At 43.2% G+C, this 27,310-nt stretch overlaps 1 protein-coding gene across 2 annotated transcripts; it reads left to right on the forward strand.

Moving 5' to 3' along the window:
• The first annotated feature begins 106 nt into the window (after positions 1 to 106).
• On the forward strand, positions 107 to 26,871 carry arhgef11 (Rho guanine nucleotide exchange factor 11). Of its 2 annotated transcripts, none has more exons than XM_087836116.1 (42): positions 107 to 2,308; positions 4,024 to 4,038; positions 4,349 to 4,440; positions 4,543 to 4,647; positions 5,689 to 5,738; positions 5,838 to 5,895; positions 5,980 to 6,179; positions 6,295 to 6,366; positions 6,590 to 6,697; positions 7,156 to 7,204; positions 8,569 to 8,606; positions 8,722 to 8,814; positions 9,443 to 9,511; positions 9,622 to 9,726; positions 10,075 to 10,173; positions 10,333 to 10,375; positions 11,542 to 11,638; positions 11,753 to 11,875; positions 12,395 to 12,418; positions 12,534 to 12,660; positions 13,544 to 13,637; positions 13,970 to 13,999; positions 14,238 to 14,364; positions 14,502 to 14,705; positions 14,919 to 14,966; positions 15,266 to 15,414; positions 15,554 to 15,694; positions 16,166 to 16,242; positions 16,340 to 16,465; positions 18,412 to 18,529; positions 18,616 to 18,764; positions 18,867 to 18,942; positions 19,023 to 19,205; positions 19,310 to 19,391; positions 19,493 to 19,573; positions 19,922 to 19,977; positions 20,067 to 20,207; positions 20,349 to 20,582; positions 20,921 to 21,034; positions 21,180 to 21,487; positions 23,041 to 23,173; positions 23,283 to 26,871. In XM_087836116.1, the coding sequence occupies exons 1-42, from the start codon at positions 2,175 to 2,177 to the stop codon at positions 23,330 to 23,332; spliced, it is 4,422 nt and encodes a 1,473-aa protein (XP_087692242.1). In that variant the 5' UTR covers positions 107 to 2,174; the 3' UTR covers positions 23,333 to 26,871. The 2 variants fall into 2 exon arrangements, with proteins under 2 accessions (XP_087692242.1, XP_087692243.1); XM_087836117.1 differs by lacking the exon at positions 4,024 to 4,038 and having other exon boundaries at positions 107 to 1,831; positions 2,276 to 2,308.
• Positions 26,872 to 27,310: the final 439 nt, after the last annotated feature.

Raw genomic sequence — 27,310 nt, forward strand, 5'->3', positions numbered from 1 at the left:
TAAACGGATGCAATTCAAACTTATCCTGTCTGGTTACTGTCCGGTTGTAGTACACAACCCTGACCAAACGAGGGCGCTGTTTATGCTCTGTGTGTACGTCGTGTGATCCTTGAGGATATGGTGGTGGATCAGCAGCCAGACAAGACAGCAAGATAACAGCACAGCATACAGCTTAATGTCAAGGACTTTGGAGAGGAGATAAACATATGCTACGACGATTATTAATTAAATCCGGGTTTCTGTGGCAGATCACGAGAGGGAAGCAGATCCTGCTGTAACCGCTGTGTATTTGGAAAGAAGACCTGAGGTGGAGCTCTTACTGGAATCGCTTTGCCTTCTCGCTAACTAGCTAATATGCAACTCTGCGTGTGAATTTGCACGAAAACAAGACTGCTGGATATAACAACCCGGGGCTTGCATTGACTCCCCTTTCCTTTCTCATTGTGATATCCACCTGCTCACATGCAGCTAAAGTCATGCCGGTCTTTCGTCTTGCAGATATAGCCGGTTAGCAGACTAGCTCGGAGGCTCGGCAGGTGAAAGCCGGGCACGCAGCGCTTCGGTTCTGCGTGAGACATAACGCCATGCCGCTGGTTGAAAGAGGCCGATTCGTAGAGCTGACTTCACCGAGCTAACGCTAGCTGCAACTAGCAGGCCGCTGCAATCATCTTCAAGTCAGCTAATTACACAAAGCCACAGGTGAACGGTGGAGATCACCTTTCGCTTTCTTTCTTTGCTGTGCTTACTTGTATATAAGCTCCATCTGCGGGGTGAGCCAATACCCAGTAATCTGCTAATCGGCTAGCCCTTTAGTTAGACAGTAGCGTTAATGCAAAGCCATTTGTAGCGTCTGGTTTTGCTGTTGTTTACATTGTTAAGAAAAACAGACTGTTTTCTGTAGCTTACAGCTAGCTCGTAGGAGTGATAAGGCTGTTTGTAAACGTATATATATATTTTTTGTTTAACTAATACACGCAGTTTGATACGTGTGTATTGAATAATTTGCACTAGATAGCCACATGTACATCACTACAGATCATATCATATTCACTTTGTGGTGGCTTTATTATTTTTAAGCATTATTAGTGAAAGCAAAGTGAATGAGCAGTACTGATTTGAATGGGGTTATTTAGTCTGGGATCTCTGCTGAAGCCTCCACATGTAAACAAGTCTGCGTCAAGTGAGTGTCAGGTTCGCATTAGTATTTGTTTTAACTGCACGTAATCACCGAATATCCAGTTTATTCTCTGAACATTATTTATCCATGTGTAAGCAGTTACTTTAAACCTGACACAGAAAAAACAAAAAACAATAACAACAAAAAACCCAAAAGATGGGATGTTGTTGACCTCCTGGAGCATAGCCAGACATATCAGCCCATTCATTTATGATTGATGATCTTTGTGGAAGTAGGTTGTCCTCTATCCATTTGCCACTAATGTGAGACCTCAGCACCAAGCCACCAACGATCTGTATTTAATTTTAACCACTAATGTAAAGGAGTGAAGACAGATCCTGGGGAGATTTGAGTGTTTATAGTTTTAGCAGCACTTTCCTTTAAATCCTACTGAGCCTAAAACTGGAGCCACTGGTGTGAAACATGAAGACCACTGTGTCTGATCTAAACCCGCAGCCCTGTAGCGTGGAGATCTGATCAAAGCGCAACAGAAAGGCTCATTGTACGGACTGATAGTTGAAGAGGAAACGGAGATCATGGTGGTGATAACAAAAGCAGCCCAGTGACAGCTTTGAATCCCGCACCAGGAAGCAGAGGAGTGTCTATAAAGGCTGCAGACATGAGTCTCCGCCAACCCACCTCCACGCTGGACAGGTAGGAGCCTCACATCCGCTACACCCAGACAGTTTATGTGGGTAAAGGTACGCCTCTTTACGCCTCGCTAAAAAAAAAAGTGGTATTCCCAGGTGAGCATTGTTTTTATCTGACGGATGTTCAGTGAGGCCACTGGAAGAACAGCTCAGACGGCTTGTTGACTTCAGAAAAAAAGCAAAAGATTACACAATAATGTTCATTTATGTCATTCGATCTGCATCTCCTCTAATAAAACACTGGATGTAGTGCACCCCGTCTTGTTTGTTAATGCCGTTCGTCACCACTTTCACCATATATCCCTGCACTATGTGATCGTCCTTGTGATGCATCTTTGTTGTTTATCATGTGTCTTTCCTCTTTCTCCTGCTGTATACTATTTCCCCCGATTTGCACGTGCCCATTACTTCCCACTGCTGTGTCTTTGTGTGTGTCATGTGACGGCAGGGCAGCCAATAAGACAGACAACCAACTGTTCAGGTAGGACATCTGCCCGGTGGTCGCTCATGTCAGGGTTTGGGGGTTAGTGAAGCCTACAGATTGTACAGCTGTGGCAGCAGATTTCTCAGCGGTTGGCTGCTTGTGTTTTTTCTCAGTGCTTTGGAGACATTAGGAACCCAAAATATGAGAAAAAAAACATTTTATGACCTTGTTGCAAGCACAATCCTTACATGAGCACTTAATTTTAAGTGATAAAGAAACACTTTGAACGCTTTACCTAAATACTGCTGTTTTGTCAAAGCCGCTGCTGTCCCACACTGGAAGTATAGCTCTGTGCTATGCCTATGTTATAACAGCTAACCCTTCTGATACCCCTCAATCTAACCTACAGCCCCAATGTTCATGACCCTGGAGATATAACTACATGTCACCATTGACCAACCCATGCAGGTTTAAATGATGGCAATGGTGTTGATCACTTGTGTAGGTGTTGTAGGTGCTACGTAGATTAATTGCAGAAGTCTCAAATCAAACATCAGAAATTGAGAGGGTTCCTACTCTTAATTTGTCAGGTATGGAGTGAACTTGCATTACTGGGTAGCTTAAGCCTCGATTATACTCATGTGGTCATGGACACGTACACAGACAGCTGGAGACACCACAGCCGAATATCATTTATGCTATCCTTATTTGAAGTTCACCATGTGGTGCATGTGCATAGTTGGTGCATTTAAATATCCATCCATCCATTTTCTACCGCTTATCTGGGGCCATATCATAAGGCAGCAGCCTAAGCAGAGAAGCCCAATCATCTCCTGTAGCTCAACTAAGTGAACACTGAGGTGTTTCCAGGCCAGCCAAGAGATGTAATCTGTCCATGGGACTACCCAGGGGCATCCTCCTGGTAGAGCATTCCTAAAACACCTTAACAGGAAGGATCCTGTTCAGATACCCGAATCATCTTAGCAACTCCTTTCTTTGCCAAGGTTATGCTGATAGTGTCTCCTAAGGCACGTTGGTTCTGGGTGAGCTACCTTGCCCAGGATAGATGTACCAGAGCCCTGTAATACCTGGGATAGGCTCCAGCCCCCCTGAATTGGATAAGCAGAAGAGCATGGTTGGAAGGATGTAAACCACTGAGTGTTCAAGTGAAACTACTCAGAGTAGGAAAACAAAGCAAAAGGCTTCCAGTAGGACATGAACTGCAGTATAGCAGCCGAGATGTTGGTGATTTATGCCGTCTGCTGCAGACTGTCGCAGTTTAAAACAAAGCTGTTCCACATTGGAGCAAATCCCCACATTGGAGTAGCCAAAACCAGTTTGATTTGAGAATTAGAGACATTCTCAAGATAATTTTTTCGTTCAGATTTCTTTTGTTTCTCTTTTTTGATCACCTAACCCTTAAGTAACTGATCGTTTCAGTGCTACTTGCCTATGTGAGGAGCTCTATCTGTCCTGATCACAGCACATTTCTTTGGATTTAAAATGACCTTTGTTTGAATTATTCCCTTCAACCTTTGGAGTGTGTTCTTCCATCACACCCCTTCATATAAATATATTCCTTGAAGTCATGGCTGCTTTCAGTGTTTACAGTCTGTAATAGTCCGAAGGGCATAGTGATGGTTTAAGCAGCCTGCCCTCTCCCTCAGTCTGTTTCTCTCTGTTGTTTTCTCTGTCTTATTCTTTATTCTGACTTTCTGCTTCTTCCCCCCTTCTCTGTTTCTTCCTTCTTTCCTGTCATGCTTCGCTTTCAGCCCTTTTGCCGCTTGGTGAGTTTTCCTGTCAACTGCTATCTTGTCTCTTCTCTGCTATTCATACACTTATTACTGTTAATACCGCAGCAAATATAACCATGTGTCTCCATTGAATCTCCTTTTCTCTCTTCATTTTCTGCATTCCTGGCTAAGCTTTTTGGCCTGTTCTCTGACTTTTGATTTCTCTCTCTCCTCCAGTGACCCTCATGTTTTTCATTTATTCCCTTCAGAGCTTCCTTGTCCCTCCCAGAGCGTTTCCTAAATTGGCCTGTTCAGTATCATGCCGTACTAAAGTCTCTTTCTGTTTCTCGTCTTTCAAATCCAGGATCAACAGTTTGACAATTGGGGACTCGGAGCGTAAATCCTCTGGCCCTCAGCAGAGAGAGCCAACGGCAGAAATCATTTCTGACAGTACAGGTAACTGCGACTTATGATGGGTTATTTTTAGTTGCCGTTATATTCTTGTTTCATTTAATGTCATCCCGCCGCTCATTACGGCTTCTTCTTCTTCTCTCCCAGGCACTGGACTTGTGCACAGATGTGTGGTCGTGCAAAAAGACCAGCTGGGTTTCGGCTTCACCGTGTGTGGAGAGAGAGTGAAGCTGGTACAGAATGTCCGACCAGGTGAGACAGAGATGCTGCGCCTGCGTTGTCATAGAAACGTAGACAGTGTTAAAAGGTGAACGCAGGTGCAATTACATCACCTTTTGGGTTTTGAAGGCTCAGTGAGCATCGTTGTCATCGTCACCTTAGTTGCAAAACCCAGAGAGGAGGAGAGGCGGGTCTGACTGTGAAACGGCACCATCGCTGGCTCACAGCTTGTGATGATATGCTGTTAGCCAACGAGTGAGCAGATAATACTGCAGATAATTGTCCCTTTTTAAACATAATTTAGTGAAGATTTGTTGTTCCGTATGGTAAACTGAGTCCTTCTCACACACTCAAACATGTTATGCAACACGCCACAGTCCCACCCATTCATAAGTGGACTTTATATCTATGCTTAAGTGTTTTCAGGCTAATATTTACTCACATTCACGCCTGAGAGCAACTTGGGGTTAGTATCTTGCCCAAGGATGTTTGGCATGCAGACTGGAGCAGGGATCAAACCACCAGCCTTTATGATTAGTACATGACCTGAGCTACAGCCATCCTGTTATGATGACCCAAAACGAGTGACTGAGACCGTAAACTCGCCAGGATTGTGTTTACAGAATCCAGTTTCCCATCTGTGAACATTAACTAGCATTAAATGAATGCGATACAACAAATAAGACCATCTCATTTGCTAATAGGCCAGCAGCAATCAGTAGTTCTATTGTTGTAACACCACTTCGGGCTTAACGGCGGCAGTAGCTCAGCTCCAAGGACGGCAAAGTATCCTTGGAACCACGAGGTGCTCTCTGATTCGCTTATCAGAGTGAATGAGATTGAATTTTTGATAGATGGAAGAACAGTGTTTGTATGACTTTGTGTGAATGAGGCATGTCACTGTGGATTTCTATGAGTCATCACTGTAAAGAACGCTTGTTCAAATGCAGTCTGACCCACGTGATCTGGTTGGTGACGGATTACGTGTTGACAGCCGTGCTGACTATGTGTGAGTTAAATCGTCCTTTATCCTTTGCATGAGTTTGAATGTATGTTTGTATGGATGCTCTTCAGGTGGAGCAGCAGTGAAGGCTGGTGTCCAAGAAGGGGACAGAATCATAAAGGTTTGTACTGCTTTCCAATTTCACTGAATGTGGGAATCTGTGCTTTTTGTTCCTATTCAATAGTAACATTACTGATTCTCTGCCTCTCTTTCTGCTCAGGTGAACGGCTCGTTGGTTTCCTCCATGTCCCATCAAGAGGTGGTAAAGCTCATAAAATGTGAGTATATGTTTGGCTTTAATGGTTACGTGTTTTTGCTTTTCTTATTTTAACCTCATTCTTTTATCATTTATCATTTCAAAGCTGGATCTTACGTCGCACTTACACTACAAGGGCCGTCTCCATCAACCACCTCCTTGCCCTTGGAGCCCCTCCTCACTGATCATACTCTTAATCAAAGATCATCTCTGGCTGGGGAGGCCGCACCTCCTCCACCTCCACCCTTGCCCTCTGGACTGAGCAGCACCCCCTCCCAAAGGATCACAGGACCCAAACCACTACAAGTACATGAAACTTTCAGGACTGATATCTAGTCGGTAAAGCTTACTTACCAGCAAAGTAAATGTCAGTGATTTACAGTTTGTTTGTTTTTTTTTGTGTGTCACACTCATTTTTTAGGACCCACAAGTACAAAAACATGCGACTCAGATACTCAGGAAAATGCTGGAGCAGGAAGAGGCCGAGCTGCAGGTATCCATGCCACCTGTGCTATTTGTATATCGATACATATCAGTGAGCTGCCCGTGTTGCAGAAAAATCTAGTGCATGCTATCTCCTGTTATCATCGTGTACTTGAATAAATATTTTTTTAAGCTCCTTTGGCCTGTTTTTGCTTTTGGAGTACTAGTTAAGATAAAGTTGTGTGGATAAAATCTGCTGTTTATAACCAGACTGAGACTGACTTGATTTGCAGGACTTGATGGATGAGCAGCTGAGGAACCCGTCGCCATCGCTGGAGGAGCGAATTGAAAGCGCCAAGAGGAGAGCTCACCAAGTCAGAGTCAAGATTCAGCAAGATGTGGTGAGGCGACCCGGCTGTTTTACTCTATTACAGTTTCTGTAATCGCTGAAAAGCTCCTGTAACATTCACTTAATGATCTTACTAGGACAGAGCATACACTAAGACACAATAAAAAGAACAAACCAAATTACTAGAAAGGCAACATGACCAGGTAAATTCAGTTAAGTTAAAAAAAAAAAATGTTTTCAGGGGAAACATCAAACAGAACGATCTGACTAACATGCTTGGTGCTTTTTTCCATTTGCATCAGGGACATAAAACAATGTCATTCTTTTAAATTGATTTGCTGCTCTAACTGTGCAGTATTGATCTTATGAAAGAGTTTAATTCCTATCCTGCAAACCCTGATCGATCCCCCGAAAATGAATTAATTCTATCATAAAGCTAATAAACAAGCGTAACTTCTGTTTAAAGCTTGCGCTTCAAATCCATTTAACTCGCTTTATTTTTGTTCGTAGGAGGGAACGAGGTCAGAATCTGTCACAGGCTACTTCATAGCAGGAGAAGGTTTGTATCTGTGGGTCTTTGTAAAGCTTCACAATATACAGTGCTGTTTAAAAGTCTCGAGCCACGCGTCATCTTTCTTCTTTCTTTTTTTAAAGAGGTGTTGAGCAACAGTTCTCCAGGTTTTCTGAAAGTCTTTCAGATCATCTATTTGGACATTGTCTGCTTTTTCACTCATTTTCAGTCCAGTCCTTGTACCTGACCATTTTCAGAGGAATGTTTATTTTTTAAGCTACTTAACAAATAAGCTGTGTTAAGAATGAAAAAGGAAACTAACTGTAAACTGAACCTAACTAAAAGTGACAAAGATAACACAGTTTGACTGACACAAAGATATTAGCCGGAAACTTGGCGATTCTTCGCGTTGTGTGCAGTGAGTCATTAAAAAAAGTTTCTAGAGTAGATGAGCAGTGTCTTAGGCTACGTTCACACTGCAGGCGAAAGCGCATCAAATCCAATTTTTTTGACCCTATGCGACCCATATCCGATCATGGTATGACAGTGTGAACGGCACAAATCCGATATTTTCACATCCGATCAGGGTCACTTTCGTATGTGGTACTGAATCCGATACATATCCGATGTTTCAGAAAGCGACTGCTGTGTGAACGGTCATGTCGCATTAAATCCGTCTTTTACGTCACTGACACAAGACAGACGCTAATTATCAGCGCCGGAGAAGCGCCCGAGAAGACATTGCGAACGCTTCCTGGCCATCCCGTGAAACTGCTGGGAAGACAACGTTGGAGAAACGTTAACATTTTATTTGTACTGTATAATCTGCAGATTCTGACAGAAATCTGCAACTATCGTTTGAAGCACCGCTCTTCTCTCAAACAGCAATAAGGATCATTATTAGGTTATTTACATTATTATGTAAATAACAAAATAACAAATAATAAATAAAGCAAAAATTGGGAAACGTGAAGTCCGAAGTCTTTATATTAACGGCCATCAGTCAAACAATATTGTTTGCTCTGGGTCTAAACAGAGCGCGTTGTGTGTGACGTCTTCTTTTGCGCATGCGGGCCGCTTTGAGCGTTCACACTAGAGCGCGTTTGCTGTTGCATTTTATTTGTAGTGTGAACGAGCAGACAAAAAAATCGGATTTGATCCAAAAAATCGGAATTGAGCATTAAGACCTGCAGTGTGAACGTAGCCTTAAAGTCGTGCCATTAAGAATCCAGCAAACACCCGTGAGGTGAGGGTCCTTAGTCATCTATAAAACACAGTGGAGGCTGTGTCATGGTGTGAAGCTGGTCTTTTGCACAGCACTCTATGTGTCTTTTAAGCTTTATTCACTAAAAACTTGAATGATAGATTTGGTTGCTTCATAATTGGTTTCCATTGATTCTTTGCTTTCACAGGGCGACAATCAATAGACTCCAGTGAAGGAGACATGGAGGTAGGCGCCGCAATCTCTCTTTTAATAAGCTTGTTTGTGTGTGCTTGTGCATGTGCACTCATCCCGTCCCGCTCGTCCTTCTTCATTCCCTCCTTCTCCTCGTCCTCCTCCCCAGGCCTTTGAGAGTCCCCACTCCTCCCCCTCATTTTCCTTCAGGACCCCCCTGCACCGGCGCCAGACGTCCGACATATCCACCTTATCTGATTTGGTGAGATTGATGCACATATTCACTGTAAAGACGTTTTCCTCTTTCTGCTGCTGGAGCCACACAGGACTAATGACTGAAAAAATCAGAGGATCATCATCACACGATTAAGATAAATGTGTACTGGAGTGGTAGGGAGGGCATGCAGGTGGAAAAGAAAAAAAAGTGACAGAGAAAGGGCACCACGTTAATGTATCACTTTGGAAATTTGAGATTTAGTAGTGTCATGTGATTGTTACCAAACCAGGCTGAATGTTATTAATCACTTTTATAGAGCAGAGTCAGTAACTGAGGATACAATGCTGTATTACACAACATTTCCAGTCTGTACTCGGAGTCTGCGTTCGTACCTGCATGTTCTGCATGGTTCACTGTGACACGCCGACCCTTCAAGGCAACAGCTGCTTTCCTTCTCAGACATTCAGGCTGTCGTTTCCTGCCTGTTTCTGCCGTGTGGCACTTTGATTTGCCCTTTCCTTTCAAATGCACGAGACAGTCGCTGAGATCATTTATCAGCATGAATATAGTCATTATTTATATTGATCCCTGCACATGAATTATGTGAATTGAAATGCACATGTGTGTTGCCAAGTATTTTCCGTTTTCTGAAATCTGTGTGTGTCTGTTCAAGGGTGGAAAGGCTCAGATCATCGGGCCCGAGGAGGAAGATGAAGAATATGACGGCTATGCATTTAATGAGGTGACATAGATAGATGGATATAATATATTTTTTTTGGAAGATGTCTCTTCTTTTTTGTACATTTTCCTCCAGTTGAGCATCCCTTCATATTTTTCCCGTCTTTCTCTCAGATGGACGGTCCATACCAAGATATTGAGCTGTTAAAAGCACGACCAGCACACATGGCAGTGTTCATGAGATATGTCTTTACCCAGCTTCTGGATCCCAACCCTCTGGTCAGTTTATATTATCTTTTGCACAAGGTTCAATAAACTCCCCATATTCCCAAAATTTGAATTTTATTGCAGTTATGTCATGTTTCAGACTTTAAGAGGAGGTTAAATGTGGGACGACACTCAAGTTCATATATGTGTGAAGGCAGATAAGCAAATATTTGTGGCAATACAGTTTAGCTTTTTATTCAAGGCCTCCAATTTTAGTAGTTCAAAATGTTTCTGATCATCCAGAATCTTATGTATATTTCAATTAAATTGGTGCATGTCAACACTAAGTTACACAAACGCACGTGCATGTCTGTGTTTGATTTCTTACTTTCATGGTTGTTTTCTGTGTTTCTCCATCAGCTGTTCTACCTTTCTGTGGAGGCTTACCTCGGCTCCCTTCCTAAAGATGCCCGCACTCTTGCACCTCAGATCTGCTCGCTGTTCCTGGAACCAGATGCTGTATGTAATGAGTCTAATCCTGTTATCCCTGTATTAACTGACTGGTGATGATGGTACCACAATTATCTTGTGTGCTCCGGTTAAAAAGGACTGACTCTATATTTTTACCAGAGAGTAACTGTAAGAAAGAAAACATGTTTTTTTTTTTTTTGGTTACAGCCCCTGAAAATTAAAGTACGAGAGGAGTATCTTGCTGATATCGGTAAGTGAACTAAAAGCGCAAGTTCATGTTTGTGTTGATGTATCCAGTCGTATACAGAATTTTCTGTTTTGTGAGCCTCCAAAAGTCAACCTTTACCACCCCCAAATTTTTTACCGTTCATTAAGGTAAATTGGCGAAATGAAGGTCATGATGTAAGAATTGTGCAGGCAGTGAATTCACAGCAACTCAGTGAGCGCCACTCCTGTCTCATGTCGCCTACCCACTTCCTGCTCAGTGCCAGATGTGGGAAATGTTATTAGGAATGCCTGCTCAACTGTTATTAATGCAAATATCAAATTAGCCAGTCGCATGCCAGGAAGTGAACACATTTAGGCATTTAGACATGGTTAAGATGACCTGCTGAAGTTCAAACTGAGCATCACAGGAAGGTTTAAGTGACTTTGAGTGTGGTGTGGTTGTTGGAGCCAGATGGGCTGTTCTAAAAATGCTGATCTGCTGGGATTTTCCCACATAGCCATCTTTAGGGTTTACAGACACTGGTCTGAAAAAGAGAGAATTATCTGAGTGAAAATGCCTTTTTGATGCAAGATGACAGAGGAGAGCGGCCAGGAGGTTTTGAGGTAATGGGAAAGCAACACTAACGCAAATAACCACTCGTTATAATCAGGGTTTGCAGAAGAGCATCTCTGAACACACAGTGCATCAGCAGAAGATTGCAATTGGAGAACAGCAAACTCTGATTATAATTCATGCAAACTCAAAAAAATTGGACTTGAGAAGACTGGACTGGATGTTGCCTGATCTGATGAGTCTCTGTGGATATCATTTGGACCAAAATTTCAGAGGAATGCTTCCAGCTCCTTGATAAATCTGTGCCATGAAGAATTAAAGCAGTTTTTAATGGAAAAAAGGGGTCCAACATGATAGCAGCAACATGTACCTAATAAAGTGGCCAGTGTGTCTCTCTTCCCCCGGTGATCCACCAATGCAGTGCATCTTTTGCCCACAAGGTGGAGCCTGCCAAACAGTTTGAGAGTAGCTAGAGTAAATAAATAGTAGTCATCAAATGTAAAGGTTCATCTTATTTTGTCAAAGCAAACATATTATTTATTATTATCTATATTATTATTATTATTAAAAATATTAGTTTGATTTCTCCTGCTGACTAACTGTACCCTTTGCTATTATGTCCATCGTCCCATAAGAAAATCGACTTCATGCTCAGGAGGACATCCGGGGACCTCTGTCTGAGCTGCAGCAGCTTGTGCTGCCAGAAATCCAGGACCAGCTGCAAGACTACAGGTGCATCACAGAGGATTCATTTTGTTTGTTTATTCAGTGGAAAACATTGTTTTTAAATCTGAAGAAGAGTTTCTCAGAGGGTCACATTAACCTCGTGTCCGTGTGTTTCAACAGGAACAAGCAGATGATGGGTCTCGGTTCTCTGTTTGGAGAAGGAGACCTGCAGCACCTTGATGGAGACACTGTGAAAGAGAAACAGGTGGTGGACAAACAAGTCACCGCCCTGTGGGAAATACTGTGAGTCTGTGTCTGCATTTATTGTGGTGTTTTAGCCCTAAACTGTAAAGTTTAAACCACATCGAGTTCAAAGTGAAGGCAGCGGTTTGTTTTGGTTTGATCGACCGATTCAGCTTTCTGTGTCTGTGTTGCTGTGTCCATTTAAGTTTATTTACTCGGGCTCTCACCACACGCGCACACACAGACTGAGACAGGTTTCCCTAGCAACGCCGTCAGTTGTTAGGCGTCCAATAAAACTGTTATTACATATCAAATGAGGGCGCTCAGTAAAGCTATCATGACAAAGGTCATTATCCCGGCCACAAACTCTGGAAAAACCACATGACATTTCCTCCTCTCACGTTATACACACACAGAAGCTGCTTCCCGTCACATGACTGTGGCTCGGTGCTCTGTTTCTTGCGTTCTTATTTGCACCTGAATAAAGTGGATTTAAGTTTGAGGAGCTCTTTGGAAAAGGGATTTTTGTCGTGGAGGGAGTTAACAACGTTTTTATGTCTCTTTGTCTTCCTGCTGCAGATCAAAGCACGAGGAGGACAGAAGGTAAAAGAAGAGGCTCGCCTGTTGGAGTGAAATATAACAGCTACACCTGCATTAGAAATTTTCTAATTCTTCAAACTTTATTTTCTGGTCTCTGCTCTTCACTCCTCTCCTTCAGTTCTCCTCTGGCTTCAGCTGTGATCCTCTACCTGCGTCATTCTGGGATCAAGCCTAGAGACTCTAAGGTCTTCCCCGGCCTGACCACAGAGAAGGACAAGTGGATCACTTTCTTAAAGTCCAAGAAGGTAAGAATGGAAATTTGCCTTTTATCTTGTCACCTTCTGCAGCTGTGATCATTAAAGTGACGGTGTCTTAAAGAACAAACAAACTTGGAGAAAGTGAAAAGGACCTGGCCTGTGATTTTCTACCACAGTATTAGGTACACCCTACTGCTACCATGTTGGATTCCCTTTTGCCTTCAGAGCTGCTTTAATTCATCATGGCACAGATTCAATAAGGTGCTGGAAACATTCCTCAAAGATTTTGGTCCATGTTGACATTCATTGACATTCAAGTCATTGTCACGACAATATCCCCCCACACCATTACACCACCAGCTGAACAGTTAATACAAGGCAGGATGGATGGATGCTTTTGTTTATGCCAAATTGAGATCATCCAGATGTTGCAGCAGACACGAGTGACACCAGGTGTGATCTTCTGCTGCTGTAGCCCATCTGCTTCAAGCTTTGAAAGAGTTGTGCATTTAGATATGTTCTTCTTCATATCTTAGTTATAATGAGTCGTTATCTAAATTACTCTGGCCTTCCTATCAGCTCACTCATTCTCCTCTGACATCACTGAGGGACTTTTGCCCAATGAACTGCAGCTTACTGGTAGTCAAAACAAAGAGCAGCCTTTCTTTCTCATTCTGAAGCTCAGCTCAAACTTCAGCAGCTCATCCCGACTATGTTTACCTGCCTAAATGTACTGAGTTGCTGACGTATGATTGGCTAATTTGTGTTATCGAGCTGTTGAACAGGTGTACCTAACAAAGTGGCCAGTTTCTCTGCATTGATTGCATCATATTCATTTTGATGTGACTGTGTGTTTTCCAATTTTCTCTCTTAAAAGTTGTTGTTTGTTGCACTCGATCTCAGTGACTGAACTCAGACCTCCTCTCCACAGCTGAGCGGTACCAAAAAGGAAAAAGACGGAGAGGATAAAAAGAGAAATCCCATCCTGAAGTACATCGGCAAACCCCGGACCACATCCCAGTCCAGTAAATTAAACAGCACAAACACTTTCGACACTTTAGAAGAAGCTTTTTAAATCATCATCCAGGCCCGGTTCATGGTCATGCTTCCTGCGGTCTCTCGATATTGTCTAATAACGCTCCTGTCAGTGTCAGCTGATGGTTCGCTGATACACAACAAACAGTAGCATGCTGACACGTGACCCTCTCACTCATTCTGCTTCTATTGATTACCTTTTGTCCTTTGTTTGCCTTTTAATTGACTTTTCCTGGTTTCATGCATTGATTTATGGGATTGTCATTGTGTCATTATTCTGATTTTTATTGTTGTTTCTGTTTGGCTCGCTGTGATTTTGTAGCATTCCATGTCCCGCTGTCACCCACCGAAGGTACTTCACTTATAATTTCACTTTTAATTTCACCCTTTTGTGCAAATTTAATTTTAAGAATCATACCTGGTGATGGATTTGTATTTTTTTTGTTTTTGTTTTTTCATCAACCGTTTCTCCTTGTAGTGTGTGTCTGTGTTTGTGTCTGTGTGTGTGTGTGTGTGTGTGTGTAGGGGCGAAAGAAAGGAATGTTATTTTATTATACCATTAAAGTAATGAGTAACGTTTGTATTGGCAGTCCGGCCCGGCAGCGTGCGGAACATCATTCAGCAGTTTGAGAATAGCACCGAGACCGGCGAGGAAGTCAGCGACGGCGCTGACCCGCAAAGGCTCTCCTCCAGCAGCCTCGGGGATGAAATGGACAGGTAGCTGCGCCTGCAGTATAAGTTCACAGCCAGCTGGCAGCAACTGAGCGAAGCAGACTTTGCTTTATTGTTTTTGTTGGAAGTGGTTAAACTGATTTAGCCTTTTGGGTTTGCTTTGTGCGCTTTGTCCCCACCAGCCCTCTACCAGTTCGTCTGGCTCGCAGCGAGTCACTAAAGGCTCAGGGAGAAGGGCGACGGCGGGGCGGCACCTCAGGAGCCGAGTCTGTGCCCCGCTCTCGTAGCGATGTGGACATGGAGGACTGCGCGGATGAGAGGGACGGGCCAGGCCTGAGGCCTCTGCAGCACAGCGCCTCGTCCTCTGCATCCAGCAACTCTGCACGGTAAAGATTGACCAAGCCAGACCTGTCGGGGTGCTCAAACACCAACACGCGCACTTTAGCAGCCTTAAGGCAGGAGCTGAGTTCACTTTATTTGAAGGAGAGACTTTTGATCCCCTGAAGCACATGTAAATAAAGTTTTTTGCCCCTGATTTGACCCTGAGAATTATAGGTTTTCACCTAGTGCCGTCTTTCTCTCCACTCTCTCAAACTCAGGTCTCTAGAGAACCCTACACCCCCATACACCCCTCGGTCTAGACGCAGGTGAGTTAAACTGTTGTCACAGTAGATGGACAGGGCAAAGGAATAAAGATATGGACATTTGAAGATGAAGTTGGGTTCGCAAGCAGGAAAATCTTTACTTTGATCATCTTACAGTACTAATACATTTTAAAAGAACTATTTAGACATGGAGTTACAGAGATGATCGTGGATTCACGGCTGATTATTTTCTGTTTGTCTCTTCGTGTGTCGTCTGCCACTGCTGTCTGCCCATCGCTCCATCTCTCTGCGGGTACACGTCGGTCCGCCTCATCCACCCGTGTTTCTGGATCCCCGTGTAGGAGCGTGGAGTCGCCGCTGGCCCTGCTACCCGATGCTGCAGCACTGGAGGATGACGTGATGGATAGTAAGACCTGGCAGGAGACTGTTACCCCTCAGCTGCTTGCAACACTCAGCCCCAGTGAGGTGGATAGACAGGCTGTCATATACGGTAAGAGCTACAGAAGATATTTTAATTCTCAGTACAATCAGCAGGTTTTAATTTGCTTTTATTTTCTAATACACATCTCTCACATATGCGAGGTAGTTTGACCCTTTCCTCTTTCCTCATGTGGCCTCATCCTGTTCAGAGCTGTTCACCACTGAGGTGTCCCACCTGCGAACCTTACGGGTCCTGGACCAGGTTTTCTATCAGAAGATGAGGACTGTCCTGAACTCTGACGAGCTGGCCTGCATCTTCCCCAACTTGCCTCAAGTCTACGAGCTCCACGGTCAGTGTTTGTCCACCATAGCTGCTAAAGGCCTGTGAAAGTGTTTATACACAGGCCTGGTTAGTGACATTTTAATCAATACAAGCAAGAAAACAGAATAAAATTTATGTTTGAATGTCTTCATATTAGTTAGATGAGTTAAATATGAAACACATCCTGTGTAAATGGAAATCCTCCCTTTTTAAGAGCCTTTTGCTGTCCTGCTGTGCCTGTTTGTACACCCAGTGTGTTGTACTTTGAGTTGCTTTGTGTTCACGGCTCTGTGTTGCTAGGTAAACAGCAGCTTTTCTATATGTTTGCTGAGCCTTTATTTCGAGCCATGTAGACACTCAGTGTTAGACTACTGTACTCCCTCACTAAGGGGAAGCTTTGTCCTCGTTCTTAAAAATACCTCGTGTGTTGTTTTCATGATTAATTTAAACATTTCCAGGCTTTGATGTTCTTTGTTGCTTTTGTGTCTCTCGTTTGCAGCGAGTCTGTGTGAGGCGATGAAGAAGCAAAGAGAATCGCCGATTGTTCAGGACATCGGGGATGTGATGCTGACCAGGGTTTGTTTTACTCCTCCCGTCTCGATGGCAAGTGGAAAAATGTTTTTGTGCTCCATATTCAGTGTGTTTACAGTTTTGTTTGTGTGTGTGTTTGTAGTTTGAAGGGGCAGCCGGAGACGAGTTTCAGGAACAAGCGTCCCAGCTGTGCTGCCAGCAGTCTCAGGCTCTCGAGCTCATTAAGAGCAAACAGCGTAAAGACCCTCGCTTCGCTCACATTATCCAGGTACACACACACACACACACACACACACACACACAGCCTCTGACAAAACATGTAAAATATTCATGCAACACACACTTTGATGCTCCTTGTGCTTATTAAAGCTTTATGCAGTGAACACATCATTTTAAAAAAGTGTGTGTGTGTAATTTACTTACAGTTGACGACAGAAGTGTGTTCATGTGTGTACAGCTTGTTCAAAACTGTGTCACCTTACAATAACTGCACTTCTAAGTTCAACAGTTCAGATTTAAAAGACCAAAGTAGAAGCCACACAGTCGGAGGGGCTGTTGTTTACTGGGACTAAAATATTTTAACATTTCATACTTTGTATGTTTGCCTTCATTTTTAATGACATGGTCTCTTTTGGCACACAGGAGGTCAGTGTTGCGTACATTTCTAGAGTTTTGCTTCCTCTCAGCTGCGTTTTCTTTTTCCATACTGTCTCAGCTCATAGTCTCTCTATTTTTTGCTTTGTGAGAATTCAAGCTTTCCTGTTTGGTATTGCTGTTATAACACTCCTTACAGAGGAATCTTAGAAGTTTTGTAGCCGCCGTTAGGCTCTTATGATTTAAATGTAATTTTTCCCAACATCCTTTGCTCTCGTGAAGCCCTGCATCTTCACACTCCCACATCTGTGCTTTCCTGCCAGGATTAAACATTCACTGTGATAATCCTGAGCAAGTTCACACCAAACGTACAGGACGCCGTTTTAGTCTGAAGCAAGCCTTCGTTTTTTCACCACACTGAGAAAGCAGCGAGCAGGAGGTCGTGTCTGTGGCCGCAGCTGCAGTGGTGCACATGCAGGTTTTTATCTGGCTGCTGATCTTTCTGCTCGCTGCTTTTTATGTCTTTGTGAAATCTTTGCATTTTCCCGTTAATTTTTCAGAAAGCAAACATGCTCTGTCATTATCATCAAAAAGACAGCGGCCACTTTATTAGGTATACCTTGCTAGTTTCAGGTTGGCCTTCAGAGCTGCTTTAATTCGTCGTGGCACAGATTCATTAAGGTGCTGGAAACATTTCTGAGATTTTGATCCGTATTGACATAATTGCGTCACACAGTTGCTTCAGTTTGTTCTTCCACTGTTAAAGCTGCTCTATTGAACTGTGATGTGGTGACTGGATGTCATTTGAGTGCAGTAAACTCATTGTCATGTTCAAGGAACCAGTTTGAGATGATTCAAGCTTTGTGACATGACTTGTTATCCTGCTGGAAGCATCCATCAGAAAATAGGTACACTGTGGTCATAAAGGGATGGACGTGGTCATCAGCAACATTCAGGCAGGTGGTGTTTAAATGATGATCAGTTTGTACTGAGGGTCCAAAGGAACCAGAAGACTAAACCATTGATAGAAGGAGGGATGATCACTCATCTGATCAGAAACGTTGGGTTGAGCCTGTGTGAATTGTAGCCCGAGTTTCCTGTTCTTAGATGAATGAGTGGCAGCTGCTGTGGCCCATCTGCTTCCCAGTCTTGATATGTTGTGCATTCAGAGATGCTGTTATGCGCACCTATATCTTTGCCTTTCTATGAGCTCAAAGCAGAATGTCCATTTTCCTTTGCTGCTGTTGCTCACTGGATATTTTCTTTTTCAGCCTTTCCTCTGTAAAGTGTAGACATGATTGTGTGGGGGGAAAATCCCAGCAGATCAGCAATTTCTGAATCACTCAGTCCAGCGTGTCTGGCTCCAACTACCACACCATGTCACTTAAATCAGTTTGAGCTTCAGTAGGTCATCCTGACTGAGTTGCTTCCGTGTGATCGGATGATTGATGACTGATTTATGTTGAGGAACAGTTATTAATCGCTTTATATCAAGTGATATTCGAGGGTGCACTAAATAGTTTTGTGTACAGGATAGTTATTATACCGTGTATATGTGTCATAGGTGTAATAAAGCGTATAGTTATGTTTAAACATGACCACGTTGTTTTATTTGTTCAGGAGTGTGAGGCGAGTCCTCACTGTCGCAGGTTACAGCTCAAAGACCTGCTGGTGTCAGAGATGCAGAGACTCACCAAGTACCCGCTGCTGCTGGACAAAATCGTTAAATACACAGAAGGTGAGGAAAAGCAGATCCAACATAACCCTGACCACAAACTGAGCTGTTGCTAGGAACCATGATCTTATTTGTTTTGTTGATTTTAGCGGGCTCATCAGATTTGCCCTTGCTCCAGCAAGCGCACGCATGTTGCCGAGGGATACTGCAGAGCGTCAATGAGGACGTTAGGGAATCGGAGCACCGGCAGCGTCTCAGCGAGTACCAGTGCAGGCTGGATGCTGCTCCTCAGTTCAAGGTGACGGAGAAGTTTAAAACGTTTTATTTTTATTCAGATTTTTAAATAACAACGATTCATTTTTGATCTGTAAATGTTGTGCTTCGTTCTTGTTTCACGCAGAATGTGGACCTCACCACGAAGAGAATGATCCATGAAGGTCCTCTCACCTGGAAAGTTAACAAAGAAAAGCTGATAGGTGAGCATCGCTGTGGTCATTATGTCTCATCAGTTTAGTTTCAGGCTTTCTAACCACAAATATCTGCATTCCTGTGTCAGAGATCCAAGCGCTGCTGCTGTCAGACTGCCTCGTCCTCCTTCAGAAGGGCCCGGACGACCGGCTACAGCTGCGAAATCATTCCAGCAGATTGGGTGGAGGCGGGGGAGGCAGCGGTGACAGCAAGACCTCTTTCAGCCCTCTAGTGAACCTGGCGTCGCTGCTTGTTCGCCCAGTAGCTACAGGTACGCTCGCAGCCTTTTGTTTCTCTGTTTTTGTAATTTTTAAATAATATTTAATTACTTTTTTTTTTTTTACTAATTTTATTTTTTATTTCTGTTTTCTCTAGACAAGAAAGCTCTTTACATCATCAGCACCACAGATATGCAGATCTATGAGCTGGTGGCTGCAACAACATCCAAGAAGGAGATGTAAGCTCTGTTCTTTGATTCATTCACATTTACCTGAGGAAACCTGTGCTGTGCTGCACTCTTTACTTAATTTGACGATGTCTTAACTTCTTGTTAAACAGCTGGAAAGATTTACTGGAAAAGGCCATCTCTGCCGCCGGCGGATCGTCACCTCTGATGAATCACAGCTCGATACCCATGTCGTGAGTAGATTTGATTTGAACCATTTCTTTGATGAAATGTCCTGATTAGACAGTGAAAAAATGGGAACTTTTCTGTCATTTAATTATGTAACTATCACTTATTTATGTTATTGTGGTATGAGTGGTCATGTGGAAGCAGGAAAGCTGTCAAACTTTACCAAACTTAAAAGTTCACATGTTCCAAAACAGTCCGACTGGCAGGATTGGAGTCTTTGGTGGGCTGATTCTGGCCCGCAAGCCTTATGTTTGACATCCCTGTTTTAAACACAATATGATAATCTGTATGTTCTTTTGATCTGTTTATTTTTAATCCAAAAATATGCGTAATACTCTTTATTCCTCCTCCAGGTCCCCGAGTCTACGCAGTTCTTCCCCCGTCTCGACTGGCAGCAATGCCTACGGAGGTAATGACCACGCCGCGATCGTCGGCCTCAGATCTGTAAACAGTCTGCAGATGTTTTAAAAAGCTTTCTCCAACTTCGCTTTCTCCCAGATAACTCGATGACGGAGCAGTCAGACTCCACGGAGACTCATTCCAACAGCGACGAGCCCGCGATCTCCCACAGTACGCCTCTGGACCAATCGGAAGCTTTGCTCAAAGGACAAGGCGTGGCGGAGGCCGCTCTGCAAGACGGTGAGAGCGCCCGAGTGTTTTACGTTGGATTCTGTTTCTTCTGATTGCGGAACATAAAAAGTAGAAAAGAAAGAAATCAAACCTTTAAACCTGAATCATCGCAAATCCAAAATTCATCCCTTTTTCATTTTTTTTTTACAGTTGAAACCCTGCGGCAGCTCATATTACAAGATTTCGGAGAGGACTGTTGGAGCCACGATTCAGATGATACACCCACCAATGAGACGGCCGCTGAAAGCAACTCATTCACAGAGAGGCAGCGACCGGAGTCTCTGGAGACGGTCCTCAGCTGCTGCACCGATGAATGGGAGGCTGAGCCAGAAGAGCTGCTGCTTGCAAAAGCACCCAAACCCAGCGTTCAGGTTGTGAGGAAAGGTAAACACAGCCTGGCTGCCGAGCACCCGTTTTTTCATGATTTGTTTCAGCAGCCGCTTACTCACGATTGCACTAAATTCTCAGATAATTAAACGTCTTAAGCTATAATTTACACCTTTTTCCCCCAATGAGGTGGCGTGTGGTCACTGTCACCTGCTTATATGACATCTGGGTGTGAATAATGGCCGCCGTCCTTTGCATGTCTTCTCTCTCACGCACTTTATCTTCTCGCTGTTGAGAACATGACGACAAACTGGTTGCTTTAGTTCAACTCTTCACTCCTTTACACCTTTCAGTGCACTCCTCTTTTGTCACAAGTCTATCCTCTGTGTGCGTAGCTGTGGTTGCGGGTCCTCCTCCTTCTTCTTCTTCTGTCGCTGAAGACATCACTGATGATGTCACCCTCCCCTCCAATCAGTCATCCAACTCAAGAAGCGAGGCCAAAAAGCAGGGTAATGCTGACCGACCTGGTCCACAGCTGTAGTTTTTTTTAAATAGGTGTAATAAAGAATATAACATCTGATGTTAGAGGTCTTGATTTTACTCTCTGTTCATTCACTAAAACACGTCTTGTTTTGTTACACCTCTGCGATTCAGGAAATACCTTCTACCTGGTCATGCCCATAGAACAGGGCGAGAGCATGACTGAAGATCTCAACGACCCCCCTACACCCACCGCCAGCCACTTCCCTCCACCTGTAGAGGAAATGACGTTGCCACAGACGCAGATGGAAGAGGAGCCGGCAACCCGCGGCCCACAGGCCAACCAATCAGAGACTATGCAACTAGAACAGGAAAAAGAAACAGGCCATTTGCAGGCTGCGCAACACACTCACGTAATCAGAAACGTGGATGAGATTTTTCACACGATTGAGGAGCTGATGACCAAGTTGCGCCACCTGAAGGTGAGTTTTGTGGAAAAGATGGCAATAAAAGAGCAGCCGGCGCAAGCTGTTATTCTGTCTGTGCCAACTGCCAACTCCACACCCCCGACCATGTTCAGTGTGTGGTTATTAGACCACAGTAACAGCGGAAGATTCGATATTATATGCTTTAAGAAGCTTTTAAGAAACAAGAATCTGAAGAGAGGGAAAAATGTGCATAATCATCAGCAGTTAATCTTCAGTCTGTCCAGTAAAGAAACATACATCATTGTGAATAGGTTTCATTTGCTTTGGTGCGAATGAAGGTGATGACAGGACACCTGTCATAGCCTTAGATTGTGTCCGGTGCACAGATAGTGTAGCTCCTCAAAGATCGTTAACTGTGTCTCCCAGCACAGTCTGAAGGGTGATGGCAGGAGGTACGCTGTTACATGAGGACGGCTGGTTAGGGTGAAAGGACGTTAGTCCAGGAACATAGGAGCAGCACTCCTGCATAATGACCTCTAGGGGGTCACTCAGGTGGAGGTTTGTGACCAAACTTTAGTCAGACTATATTGCAGAGACTCAAGGGCCCAACGTCATTCCACGTCCCAGGATACCCACCGAGTCGGTCGCTTTGCTTGTTGTAAACAGACAGTGTCATCACACAGTTACTTCTATTTTTGCTCACCGTTAAGGCGCAGTAAGCAGCTGCAGTATTCTCCTGAAAGATAGGTGTCGCCATTCACACAGCATCACCACATAAGCACTGATAAAGGAAGAGAAGAAGAAAAAAAACGGAAACAAACAGATACTCAGTCTCATATTTTTGAAACTGTTGCAGCATATCCCTCTGCGCAATCTGACGATCTCTGAGCTGCTTTACTGATCTGTCATTTAAACGGTGGTTAAAAACCGACATGATCGTACACTGATGTCAGTTTTGTCACACACAGCCATGCAATAGGGAGAGAACAGAAAGCATAAAAGCACCATCAGTAGGACCTGTGCTCACAGCCGTGTGCCAGTTAGCATTTGGTGGCCCGTTCTCCTCACAGATGAGAGCAGGTTCACCCTGAACACGTGACGGACGTGAAAGAGTCAGGAGACAGTTTGGTCTACCCTTGGATGCTCACAGACTTTCCCTTGCTAGCCAGCGTTCCTTCACAGCTGGTGGTCACCACACTGACCTCTTAGACGCATCATCAGACATTATGCGGGTACAGTGAGGCCCGTGGTGCAGGACAGTGCCTGCCTTATGTTGGCACAGTGTGCAGGGGGTTGCTGTCATTGTCTGGTACTCCAACTGAGAAACACTGCTGTCAACCAATTATACAATATGTCAGTAAAGAGTTTCAGCTTAAGTGATTTAAGTGTTCTCTTACTTGTTTATGAGCAGTTGTGAACTTACTTTAAAGCCACATTGATATGATGACTCCTGTGTAGATAAAAACAAGCTTAGTGATTTATTCATTCAATTTTCTTTATACAAAATTAAATGTGGCACACATCACACACAGTATTTCATCATAAAGTATCACCTGATTCTCTACCAGAAATAAGTGTGTTTCCTAAAACTGTTAACTCCTTTGCAGGAGATAGAGAAGGCCCACTATAAGCTTCTGAAAACTCTCAGAGAGTCCTCCATCAGTCAGGAGTCTGAGGACCAGCAGTGTCGCTCGGCAACCGTCTCCAGGACGCCGTCTCTGGATCGTAGCTCAGGAGATGGTGAGCACGCACTGAATTTGCAGCTTGAACTTTTACATATTGTTGGCCGATGATAGCAACTTCTCCTCTTGTGCTACTAATTAATGCTTTCATCCTTCAATCACACCAGGCAAAGAGAGCAGACCTGCGGAGCCCAAAATCCTGTCGACTGGATTCTGATGCGGCTGCATGGTAAATCCATTTGCAGTCGCTTAATCTTGATTGGCAGTCTGACGTAGCTATCCATTTTGGGGCTTCCCCTTAGACCCGGTTCCACTCACCCATCAGCCCCGCGTGCACCAGCCTGTGGCGCAGAACATCAAGCCCGTCACCATTTCTTTGTTTCTGTTGCCCTGATATAACAGGAAGGTGATCTGACTGATCGAGGTTCCTGAGCTCAGTAAGCGCAGAATGAATGGAGTCCACGGAAGTTGAGGAATAAATACGAAGGAAAGGAAGGAAAAAAGCAGAAGACAAGTTGACTGTGGAAGAGAGAAGTTGGAAAAATTGAAAGTGGAAATGTGAGCAAGTTTGGATATTTGTGAAGGAAAGAAGTGTTCATGTAATGCTTTTGGAGAACTGGTTGAAGGAACAGAGCAGCAAAAATGTTTAAATGTTAATTTAAAGAAGAAGAAAAAAAATCAGAGGGACCCGTCACCCCAGCACTTTACCCACAACGCACCTGTCTGTCATGTACGTCCTCTACAGCGGACAGATCAGGGACTGAAGGATTCAGGCTTCATTTAGGGAGGGTGGGGTGGAGGGCTGAGACTGCCTCCTGATGGGGTCTCCCTCCCCCTCCACCTTCGCTGTTTGCTTTACACCGACTTCACCTGCCACCTCGGCCGAAGGACTGTGTCTATATAATTCAGGTTATTTGCACTGGGTAAGGAAACACACACGCGAGCATAGTCGAACTCTCATTCATCTCCTACACCGACTGTGGAAGAAACTTAATTCATTTCATTCACACGCCTTCTTTGAAGCTACAGGAAGGCTTTCATCAGTGCAACATGTTTCACATTTTTCTTTTTTGGAAACAGTACTACGCTGTTTACTACTGAAAATGCTGGCAGGTTTTATTTTCAGCGCCGCTTCAGGGGCGCACAGGGATCTCAGCGGTTCTTACGTGCTCAGCGGATTCATCGACCGTGTACAGCTGTTGGAACGTTTTGGGGAGATTTACAGTATGTTGAGGTGAGATTCAAACCTGGGATGATTCAAACTTAAGAAACTTGAATTTTCACCAAGAACCTGTTGCCAAATAACCAGACTGGCATCGCCTGTCTACACTTTAGGGTTTAACTGTGCATCCCTCTCTAGTGTTTTGTGTAAATGTGTAGTGACCCACCACGGTGAATACTGTGAACCAGCAACTTCTACCCATTTAATATTAAACCCGTAAGTAGTGTTTATATCCTCCCAGGCCTACACTAAGCCATGAAAATGACTGCGCTCCACCCCCACTCCAAGCACACATCCACTTTGAAATTGTGGAAGATTAAAAGCTTTGTAAGAACCTTCTGACATTTTATGGGAATACACTCAGTTTCTTTGCCTTAGCAGGTGGTTAGCGGAGCTTAGCATCAAAACTGGAAGCTGGGCTTGAACAAAAGTAAGCAAACCCACCTGCTAGCACCTCCAAGAGCCGATTTTCACATCTGAACTTAGGACAGCATTGGGAGAATTAAGTCAGGATGTCCAAATTCATTTGCCTTTTCTCACATGTAGCGCACAACGGGATATTTTCACAACTGGAAACACTCAGTCTGGACTTAGTGGACGCCACCTGGTTTGCAGATATAGTAAATGGGATATGTGGTGCCCTCTAGTTAGCACACTGTGAACTATTTGGATAATTACCTACTCTGTTCTCACCTGTGTTGAGTGTGACGTGAGGCGGGGTTTATGTTTAAGAACTAGCAGTTCAGCATTTCTGTTTTTACATCAGGACTGCAGAGTGTGGGTAAAAATCTAGAAATTTCCTGCACCTGCCTTAGAAAAGTCCTACGTGTAGGGAAAACCACCTTGTTAAACTTTTATTTTTGTTTTGTTTTTTGTACAGATAAACAAACACTGAGCTTAGCAGGTGGGTTTGTTGCTTCTGGGAGGAGCCAGACTGGCTCTTTCAAGTTCTCATGCTAAGCTAAGCTGGCTAGCTGTTAGCTGAAGTTCTGTATTCAAAGCACATACGTGAGACTGGTGATGGTCTACCCATCGAGGTGTGTTTCCCAGAAGTCAGGCCGTTCCTTTAAATATTTTTGGGAACATATTTAGGATTGTTTTATTGCTACTGACATTCAAATTTTTTGTTGAACGCCGTGTTTGAGGCACATCTAACCAGCAATGACTGACACTAAAGCCAAGTGATTTTTCTCTATTCTTTCCTTTTTCTCTCAAACTACATCTGTCTGGTACTAATTCTAATACACGGCAGGACAAAATGTGTATTTTAAACTGCAACTAAATAGCAGTTTAAGTGTTATTTTTTTGTTTTGTTTTGGGTTTTTTTTGCCTCTTTAATGCTCATCGCGCTGGGCAGAAACACCGCGCTGAATTTGATTTGAGCTGGTTTCAAATACTAACTGAGGAGTGAGTAATCCTGCCTGATTACAAGCTCCATAACTAATCCTAACACTAAACTGATCAAAACCAGGAGCAGATTCAGTCGTTCGCACTGTCAGATTCTGCCATTTGAACGGATGTTTCACCGCCTAGTGGAAGGTTTTTGCTCTTCAGCCACCAACACTGTGTAGGAGAACGTGTGACTGTCAAATCACACGTGTACAAAACATTAAATGCAAATTTAAAAAAAAAAGAAGAGAGATGATTAAAGCAGCGCTACGTAATGCCAGGATGGCTGATTTTTCTTTTCACAGCTGTATGAAATTTGTGCTAAAATGTAAAAATGTTTTACCAAAGTGATTTTTTTTTTTATTTCAGAGGTGTTTAAGGGAACACGTTTTTTTTTTTTTTCTTTTCTTTATTCACATTTTGGTGGCTGAGTTTCAAGCACTTCAGACCAAGAGACTGACATTATTACTATTAAACTTTAAAATCACTATTTTTAACACCTTTTCACATCAAGCTGTCAGCACACAGTTTTCACACTCTACATTTTATTTATAATTAAAAAACAAACATAAAGCACCAAATGGTCTGAGCTGGTTGAATGCTAATCTTTTCTTTTCTGCACATCTTTTGGTGTATTGTCCTCTTTGTTCCTCCACAGCATTTTCTAATTCCTACCTCTACACTTTCCTTTTAGTGATTTCCTTATCATTTTTACGTCAGCGCCGCAGCCCTAATGGCTGGAAAGAAGCTAGAATTGATTCCATTGTTTAAAAAGAAGAAAGAAAAAAAAATCTTGCACAGACAAAACTTCCCTGCACAGTGCAAACTACTGTATGCATAAACACATCAATAACTATCATCTCATTCTTTATTTTTGTCTTTTTTAAAAAAGAAGAAATCTTGTTCACATGTAATATAGAGATCAACCCACTTGTTTTATATACGTTAATTTTTTTTTCTGTAAAGCGTTAGTCATTGTATTTGATTTTATTTTTGTAGATATAAAAAAAATGATGTATAAATTATTTTCTTCTCCTTTGTTTTTAAAATTGGTGAGATTGTTAGCTGCACAGAAGGAAAAAAAGAGCTCATGTCTCAGATTCATGTGTTTTGTGAGATTAAAAAAAGAAACTGGTTGAAGAGAAGGACTGGTGTGGATTGTTACTCTTTGATTCAAATATATTTTGTTGTGCTGTCTTGCTTTGTTTTTCTTCTCTCTAAACTTCGACCTCTCCTGTATCTGCACATCAGCCACCTTAGTCATCAGTTATGGCATTTGTGTCTATCTTTTATTAACAGAAAGTAGGAAGAGACGATGTAGGAGAGCCCCCCCCCCCAAAAAAAAAAAAAACCAAAACAAACAAAAAACCATCTTTTAGGTCTGATTGTGATAGATTGTAACTGAAAAAGTTAGAAAAGTCCGATTAGTGCGGTTTTTTTGGCTTAGAAACCAGATTATTAAAAGATTCATGGACAAGACAGGAAACATAGTTTCAAAATAAAAGCATGAATGAGAGTTTCTAAGGCTTTCTTGGTAAACCTGCTTTTCTGTATTATATGGAAAAGATATGAAAATGCATTTTC

This window comes from Neolamprologus brichardi, chromosome 3 (genome assembly GCF_056152115.1).
Source record: "Neolamprologus brichardi isolate AB-2024 chromosome 3, ASM5615211v1, whole genome shotgun sequence".
Taxonomy (NCBI): Eukaryota; Metazoa; Chordata; class Actinopteri; order Cichliformes; family Cichlidae; genus Neolamprologus; species Neolamprologus brichardi.